Source organism: Diplotaxodon limnothrissa, linkage group LG20 (assembly GCF_057381915.1).
Source record: "Diplotaxodon limnothrissa isolate DT_005_m linkage group LG20, D_limnothrissa_male_GT1.1, whole genome shotgun sequence".
NCBI classification, from domain to species: Eukaryota; Metazoa; Chordata; class Actinopteri; order Cichliformes; family Cichlidae; genus Diplotaxodon; species Diplotaxodon limnothrissa.
This window is the reverse complement of record NC_140615.1, coordinates 21,931,827-21,941,213: the sequence shown is the minus strand read 5'-3', so window position 1 is coordinate 21,941,213 and position 9,387 is coordinate 21,931,827. Positions and strand designations below refer to the sequence as shown.

General features: G+C 40.9%; 1 protein-coding gene across 1 annotated transcript; it reads right to left on the bottom strand.

Moving 5' to 3' along the window:
- Positions 1 to 496: 496 nt before the first annotated feature.
- On the bottom strand, positions 497 to 3,705 carry emilin3a (elastin microfibril interfacer 3a). The gene is made up of 4 exons (XM_085345654.1): positions 3,545 to 3,705; positions 3,293 to 3,412; positions 2,675 to 3,192; positions 497 to 2,457 (listed from the first exon to the last, which is right to left on the bottom strand). Exons 1-4 carry the CDS (start codon positions 3,703 to 3,705, stop codon positions 497 to 499), a joined length of 2,760 nt encoding a protein of 919 aa, XP_085201780.1.
- Positions 3,706 to 9,387: the final 5,682 nt, after the last annotated feature.

The following is a 9,387-nucleotide window of genomic DNA, read 5'->3' as shown; positions in this document are numbered from 1 at the left end:
ATTGAATTGTCTGTATTGAAAAACTTAAAAATTAAACTTTACATACTTTAAACATTTCATGCAGGACTGCAGTAAGAATATAGACTAATGCTCAAAAGCCAGAGCCATATAAAAACATTACATCTACACTAAATATAAGAAAAAACAATACAAAAACTTCATCATGTAAACATTATTAAATGACTGTTCATTTATGATTTCTTAAAAGCTTTAGAGTAACACAGGTGCAGTTGTTTATCTCTCACTCAATCACTCAGGCTCTGATTATTCTTAGCACCACCATGATTAGATTTCAAGATTCAGTTGTGAGTGCGGTTGAAGTTAGCTGCCTTTTGGTTTTCTCCTTTTGTAAGCTGACAAAACATCATTATTTCAGTGCACATTCGAAACCTTTGCATTGTAAAAACTGTATAATAATGGGCTTAGTGGAACCCCTTTACGCCTGCAAAATATTTACTCTTCGCCGTTTTATAATTCATTGTCCATATGAAGTAAACTAATTCAGAGCGAAGGTATCCCCTCGTGTCTCTGCAGCCTCTAAACTCTGCTCTGTTGGCTCTGCCTTGGAGGTGCAGTTTTTCAGTTCACCTTTCAGCTCAGACAGCTGCTGTGCATGGCTAGAGAGAGTCCCACTGACTTGCAGTAGGAGACCATTTGACTGTCTCTCCAGCTCCTCCCTGATTCTCTCCAGGTCGTCTGCCAAGTAGTTTAAGCCCTTACACTGGTCCTCTACGCTGGCAACCCGCCCACCAACCTCAGTTACCTCCTTCTGGACCACCATAGCTGATCTTCGGCACCCCCGTACCTCTTCAGCTAGCCGTCTCTTCATCTCCTGCAGCTCACCTTTAAGCCGGGTCAGTCTGCGCTCACCTGCCCCAAGCATGGAAGCCTGATGTCCAACCAGCTGCACCACGCCCTTTATCTGCTGGGCCAGACGAGTCTCTCTTTGATGCCAAGAACTGTTGGCTTCACCAACCTGGTGGACCACTGTCCCCAGGGAATCCTGGAGTCCTCTCAGGGTGTGGTTAACTGAGCGCACATTGAATTTGAGGATTGTTAGCTCACCCTGGATGGAAGAATCTTGCTCTGCTTGTTCCTGCTGCTCCCTGAGGGTCAGACGCTTTAGCATGTTCTGCAGTGTAACATTGAGTGTGTTCAACTGGTCGCCTTGCATATCCAGTACCTCCTTCACATTCTGCTCCAAAGCCAGGTTTTCACTTGGCACAGCAGAGTCTCCTTGGATGGTAACTGTTTGAGGTGAGGGACATGAAGTGGTGCAGAGCATTTCCAAATTGTTGAGGTGCTTTTGCATTCTGTCCACATCCACCTCCAGTCTGCCTCGGAGTGACTCCAGCTCTGTCTCCAGAGTGGGAACAATGTGATCCTCCAGAGCAGTTGCATTACCCAGCTCCTCCAAAGCTGTTAGTAAACGACACTCCAGATTCTTCAACTTAACCTCCATTTTGGCCTCCAAAGCATGTCCAGTCGCATCTCTGTCTGGGACACCACTTGTCCTTCCAGATTCTTCACTTTTGATCTCCCCAGTCAGGTTGAGCTTGGCCTCTACATATGCCAGACGCCCCTCCAGCATTCCTTCTATGTGGTCTTTGTGTCCACCCAGCTCCACTCTCAGATGCTCCTGGGACTGGTTGAGGCTTGCCATTGACCTTTCCAGCAGCTGCACCCTTTCTGTAAGTCCACTCATCCTACCACAGCAGCTCTCAGTACCATTACAACCATTGATCTGTGCTTGGAGCTTTCTCAGCTCTGTTCTTAGGTTGATGGTGCTTTCCTGTAGAGCATCCTCCATCTGCTCCCGCCGCTCACTTTGCTGCTTCTGGCACTGACGGTGCACATCCCCAGCTTTCTCCTTGCATCGGTCCTCTGCGCTCTCCACACGCTTCTCAAATCCGCCAAGAATTTCTGTTCTGGCTGTGCTTAATTTAGCATCCATCAGTTTCTCCATAGCTCTTCCAAGCTTGCCATTGGAGTTTGATACCAAAAGATTTCTAATACCTGTTCTATTAGAAATCTTCTTCAGTGCTTCATCATGCCTCATCACTGTCACTTTGACTTCCTGAATCTCAGCTGTCTTGGCTTGCACCTCATTTCTAAGCTCTTCAACCCTTTCATTCAGTTCTGCGAGGTCTGGAACAACATGTCTACCATCTAGATCTCCTGTGTCAAGGTCTCCCCCAGGAATTTCTACAAACCCAAAGGTGGATGGATGAGAGGCTACATCTGGAGGGGGAACAGGAACAGGACCAGGACCAGTACCAGGGGGAGCAGAGAGCAGAGCTGACAGCATCCTGTTAGCATCCTCTCTGAGTGAGGTTCGCAGGCTTTCCTCTAGCCCATTCACAGTTACCCTCAAAGTCTCCAGACCCTGATTTAGACGCCGCACATCCTCTTCCATATGATATATTCGCTCCTCCGTCTCGCTGTCAAGAGCATGGCCTGAAGAGATAAAGAGATGCTATTAAAAGGGGGACAAACACAGTAAAGAAATCCCAAACACTATGCTTTGATGTGACTGCATTTTGAATCTAGTTCATTTTAAGAACTTGTTAAGAATTTGTTGTTCTTTTACTTAAAAAAAAAAGAAAGTAAATTCAGGTACATCACTTTTAAAACCCAGTTAGCTTTATTGGACAGTTCAAAAATGGGGACATACCTGTGGTCTCTCCCACAGGCTGTTCACCACCAGAGGGGGGAGGAGAGGGGATTTCTTCAGGTATAAATTCCTCAGGTGCTTGGCTATTCTCATGTTCATGTTCATGGTTGGTCTCTGTGTAATGTGGCTCTTCATGCTCTGGAGCTGGCTCTGATTCTGATGGATAAGGCTGGAAGGGGATGTCTGGGTAGGAGGAGGACCTTGAAGGCCCAAAGGGATGCATTGGGAAGGGGTTAAAACTGCCAGTAGGAGGGCCTTTGGGATGACTCCATGGGCTGGCTTTCACAGCAGTGTTAACATGTGGGCCCTTGAACATCGGGACTTTGCTAGGGGGGCCCTTAAACTGGGACTCTCTCATTGGTGGGCCCTTGAATGGTGGCATCATTTTCATAGGGTATTGATAAACTGGATGTCCCTCCATACATCCATAACCAGAGTACCCAGGGCAACAACGCCACTCCAGCTCTGTGACGGTTTTATGTGCCACCTTGTAAAGTGGCTTGTACATCAGGCGATACCTGCAGGGAGCAGCAGTAATGGGTTAAAAACATAAATTCAGTGTTTTTTACTGTGAAGCAACCTGAATTAAAATCTATCACACGAGTAGCGTTTACTCACAAAAGAGCTGGGCATTTGCGGCCCAGTGAACACTTGTTGTACTCGGCTTTTACATACGGTGCTGCTCCATCCTGTATGGTGAAGGGCACTGTCTTTTCAGTGACGTAGGCACAGTGGTTCCTTTCAGAGTGGAAATCAAAGAGGAAAGAAAAAAACTTGCTTAGATACAATTTTTAAAAAATTACAAGATTTGTCACTGAATTATCTGACGTGGTGATGTGTATGACAGAGATGGAGAGAAACAGCACTTACTTGTGCCTGCTGGTGGGTTTTCCTTGGCTGTAGTGTTGACCAAGCCCAGGTTTATACTGGTGAAATTCAAATGGTCTGTAGATCTTGGTTTCAACAAGTGATGAAAATAGGGCCATGAAGACAAAAAGGCTCAAAACGCCTGAGAAAAGCATCCTGAGCATTCACGTGTCCAGTGAAAAGTTGAGTGAAAAAACTCTTCAAACTGAAAACAGAAAAAAGTATTCCTTTATCAAGGGACAGCAGAGGCCACAAATATTCAAATATTCTCCACTTGCTTGTAAAAAGACTTGAATTTCTAGGTTATACAGCAAAATGCCACCCTGTGAGTGCTGATGCTGGCTGTGGTTGTAGTGGACTCCCGTGACAAAAGTCCACTGTGAGTTTGGGGGGGGGGACTACAGACGCCACTAAAAAGGCTCCACCGGCTCCATCTGCATATCTCCTCCCACTCAGCCTCCTCAAAGTAACACCCTATTGACAACACAGGAGGGAAAAACCCATCATCTCCCCGGTTAATGTCCCACCTGTGACTCTTTTGTGGTTGTCATCTATATAATTTTAATATATGAGAATTCTGGAAGCTGCTTTCACCAACCAGAACAGCAGCTGAGCTCTCAGTAGCTTTTTTCCTTTAGTGACATCACGGCAAACCAGAGAGGAAACGCTGCATCACCTCCAACGAGTATAGTACCCAGCTTTGTCCCAAAATGGGAAGGTTATTTATTCACCCTTTAGAATATAAAGTAAGAAAGACATGCATAAACATTATATATAGAAAAAACAAAACAAGAACATCATGTTCAGGGTAAAAGCCTTGTTTTAATATAAAAACTAAATAAGAAAACATGCCTTCACTGCTGTAAGTAAGAAGCAGTCAAGAGACAGACTTACTGCTTATTCTAATATTAATGTTTAGAAGGTCTTCAAATGGATTTGATTTGATGTGTAACTATTGCTATAGATTTGATTTATAGATTTTTAATAAATGTAAAATTTGATTGTATATCATGTGTTCATAGCTGCCATTTTTTATCCAATTTTTTTTCCAGTTATTTGTTTACATCACCCCAGAGAGATAGCCCTTTCTTTCATTTTCTTTGCTCTTTTAGCCAGTGTAAAATTGATGTGACACAAAAATAAAAAAATCAGCTTCTGATATCAGTAAATGTCATCCTATTTGCCAATAGCCTGATATGAGCTGACAACACCAGTGAATGCTATGTGAAGAATATATCAGATATAGTCTTTGCATCCAGCATACAGCAATGTTAGATAATATGAAAACATTCAAGTAAATCCAGTTAGCTAGTAATTTGTCATAATATATAACACAGTGTAACATGAAGTAGAAGTAATGAAGTAGAAAATTCTCACATTCAGAGGCTGAAACCAGGAAATGTTTGACCTTTTAGCTTGATGCTAACATAAAAAATTAATCTTAAATATGTGCTATCAATATTTTATGAGCCCCAAATGGGATGGCACACACATTTTCTCACTAGAACAGCCGAGCTGTGATGATAGTGTTGAGGTTATGTGACGACCTGACAGTATATGAGGTGACACATCTTGGCCTCCCTGACTTCACACATACACGTTGACACGGTCTGAGCCTTCATTTAACAGCAAACCTCCAGAAAGGGGAACAAACAGAAACAAATGCCCTGTGTTAAAGGCTTTGACAGTACACACCCATGACTGAGTGCTGAGCCCCACAATTCCACACATTCATGCACAACACGGCTCTTGTCCAGTTTAAGTTCACCGCCCTGGGTACAGAAACACGCCCGGGAGCTCCATTGCACCACAGCTAGGACACTTTCCACTTTCTGGTTATATGAAGCAACATTTTAGTTGCATAAAGCCATATAACATGGAAAGTATTGTACAAACATTGGAGGTAAACTAAGTATTTTTTTAGGCTCATATTTCAGTTCTGCCACTTTGCAGTATTAGCTTCATACCTCATTCATTTACAAAGAAAAAAATTTAACTTTTTCTTATGTTTTTACTGCTGTTTGTTGGCAAAATTATACAAGAACTACCAGGATGACTTTCATAACATGAATGAAAAGATGAGTCATGGGCAAAACATGACCTCATTAAGTTCTGGTCGTGATTCAGGATTCATCTATTTTTAAAACCGTGGTGTTGTTGGCAGATGATGCGTCTTTGAGTGCTACTTTTGTTACAGTTGTGGTCAAAAGTATACATACACTCTTCATGGGCATGAATCTTTTAATGATTTATTTGATCTGGGAATTTTGTTTTTCAGAGTGAATTAACTGTGCAGCACACATCTTTAATGACTTAAAAAGCAAGAATTGGGTTCCCAAGTTTGATTTTATTTTATATTTTTATAATGCACATGGAGTTAAAAGTGTACATACAGGCTCTATATTTGGTTAAATGTTGCTTAGCAAGTTGCATCTCAACCAGACACTTTTGGAGGCCATTGACAAGCTTCTGGCATAATTCTGGCTGAATATTTGACCACTGTTCTGGGCAGAAAATTTTAGAATTCATTTAAATTGGTTGGTTTCCTGGCTCAGACCCAGCTTTTATTTTTTATTTCTTGAAAATAAACTTTGCAGATAGATTTATTTAAATAGCTTTTATGGGTCTAATATATATACTATACAAAAGTATATACAAAAAAAGATTTAAGGAAGCATCAACAAAGAAAACTGTGAAGCAGAAGTCTCCCTGTCATTCATCTTTAACCCTTCAGTGGAGGCTAAATTGCTTATTTAATGTTGGTAAAGTTAACTCTACACATAGACTGTATGTAAAAGATGCAGCAACAATGATGTCATCAATTTCTTTGTCAAGTTCATTTTTTTAAACATATTTGGTAGAGGTGTGAATCACCAGACAACACACAATTGTGATTTTAACATTGTGTGAGATGCTGAGTGCGATTCGTAAAGACTGAATCTACAGGTACTTGTAAAACTCTTCAAGTCTTGGATTGAAATTATAGTAACTGTAAAGTTAGAACAGCCAGATCAGGAATGGATGTGTGTGGAAAAACTGAAATTATCCAGTTGTTTAACATTTAATGTAACGATTTATCACCATTTTAAACTGCAAATTATGTCCTGAAAGTTAAACTTTGATAAAGTTATCTCACTTCAGACACTTGATTTTTGCTGCAAAATGAGATTGTTGAGGAGGCTGACACCGTCCCTAACATAGATGTTTTAATAAAACAGAGTCAGTCTGTGATCATATGGGGTCAGGTTGGCAATTACATGCAATCTATTTCGGATAATACACTAATTAAATTTGATAAATCAGTAAAACTCACATGTTGCTGTTTACATAAACAGGAATTCACATTTAATGGAAGTCCACAGTTAACTGTTACATTTGCACTTAGAAGCCTAACCAGAATTAAATCAGCTGGCGGCCAGCTGAGTTGAGTTCCCATGACCTGCATGCATGGAAGAAGACTCATTCAGACTGATGGCAACATGTCTGCATTTATAAATTAGATAGCACGCTCTCTGAGTGATTGCAGTCAGTCCAAGTCAGACTGCGGATGATTGCAGAGTGGTTATCTCCCATCATGAGTATTTTAATTTATTTAATAAAATCCCTGTCCCTGTATCGATACAGTATCACTACACAAAATATTGCAATATAATAGTGAATAAATCTTTTTTTCCCAGTTGTCACAGTTTTGGGAAATTATAGAATCAAAGTTTTTTTTTTCCCAGGATGTAAACATGTTTATTTCTGCTGTAAAGCTGAGCATTTTAACATGGGTGTCTATGGGGACAGACTCGCTTTTGGAGCCAGACGCAAGCTCCCATTAGAGGAACTTTGGTTTTTGGCACTTCATGTTTCAGCCCCTCAGGGGCCATATGTTGTACAAAAGTAAAATCCTGCTTCCTTAATAACCTCATCGTGTCCTATGTGTTGCACATGAGTGCAGAATATGATTTTTAATTTTAATATTTTACAATGATCACCTGGCGTATACTGACAGACTTATTTGATCTGGAGTTTCTTATTTTCCTCCTGCTGATGTCTATATGTACATGCTACCATTGCACCGTAGGCTCTGAAAAATGTGACATTCGACCTAATTTTGAACAAAACTCACATTATATCCATTACTTTGCCGAGATCTTTTGATTGACTTGTTTTAGAAGCAGACCCATTTCCTGTTTCCTGTTTATACCAGGTCCCACCTCTTTTACCTGGAAACACCGGATCAGCACAGATACACAGCAGCATGTGTGTTCTTTAATATTATCCATCAGCACTTTAACCCTCTTGATTTGTAAACAAGCTCTCATTGTATCACGTGAAACATGTTGCAGAGCTCTGCTCCTGTAAAACAAGTGCAGCTTTCTTCTCTATTCAGCTCCACCCTGAAGTTTCCCTGAATGGCATCACACAGTTACAAGTGTTTTAGCCTCCACTCACCTGCCCGTCATAATGCTTATGTCAGACTTGAGCTGTTGGTGGACGCAGGGTTAGTCCTGCATGCCTGTGAATAACTGAGCACCATATAACTTTGCAGCATATGGGGAGCTGCATTGTTGTTTCTCCTTTCTTTGTTTTTTTGTGCTTATTTAATTTTAACACCAACCGTCCAAATTCTGAACTGGCCTGTAAATCTCTTTGTGTGTGCCTTAAGTTTTCAGCTAAGTCTGTGTTGCAGGACTGTGGGGCTTTTGCAGCACTTTCCCAACAGTGCTGACTCATATAATATTTGCAAATTAAATCACTATTGAGTTGAAGCACAATCCAAAGTGTATAAAAGATCTATATATTATTTATAGTTTCTTTTTGCAGTGAAGTAAACTTAGTGTTGTGAGTCGAGTCTGGCTTCAAATCCTCAGCAGCCTGTTTGTTTCTTTCTGCTATATGATGATATAGCAACAGCTACAAAGTCAGTGCAGCACTTATTCATCATGATAACTGTAGCAAATGTTACAGCTTCCTCTTTATTTGTGGCCCTTTTTTTGTTTCTTAGAGTGGTCTTAATCCACTATTGTTTATTCACAGCTGTGTGAAAGAACAAACAGCGCCTTGCAAACTTGGAGCTTGTTTCCTGCGCTTGTGTGTCCACTTTTATGTGCTTTCTTAAATCTCTTCATGTCAAATCCGTCGGCTTTTGGTGAATCCATGTTGGCATATTTTTAAGTCAGTGTTTTAGTGTTTTAGTTGTTTAATTGGGATGCTGAATTGATTGTGAGCCCTTCTTCTCACCTTCTCAAAAGATTTAGTCAATAAATAAGACAAATGTTGGCCTGAGCAAACCTAATTTAGTGGCCACATGTGGAGCCAGGGGTCACGGCGCACTTCACAGGTTTGTTAAGAGGTTTAGTGTGTTTGTCGGTGCCAGACTCATAGCATTGTGTACACATCTGGAGACACACACACACACCTACACACACACACACACACACATTTCCATACGGATGCAAAAACTGTTTTGCCACAAATTGGCTTAGAAAGCTCTCGTTTTTTTTCCGCTGTGATCCTTCCTGCTTTCTGTTGTCTTGCTGATAAAAAGTCTTACGTTTTCTGTTTGTGTGTGGAACAGTTTTGTTTTGTTTTTTTACCATTGCTGAAAAACATTCTACAATACTGACTGTTTTTTTTAAATACATTGCATTCTGTACCCTTTTCCTTTGTTTAATTCATGAGTTTGTATTCATAAGTATTTTGTCGCTCAATCAAAAACCGTAAGATGACATTTCAGCAGCCTGCATACTAATAACAAACCACAGAGAGTGATTATTAACCTGTGTTTATGTATGTATCAAAAAAGAGTATAGTTGTTGGGGCAAATCATTCAGGCACTGGCAGCACTCTGGTTAAAT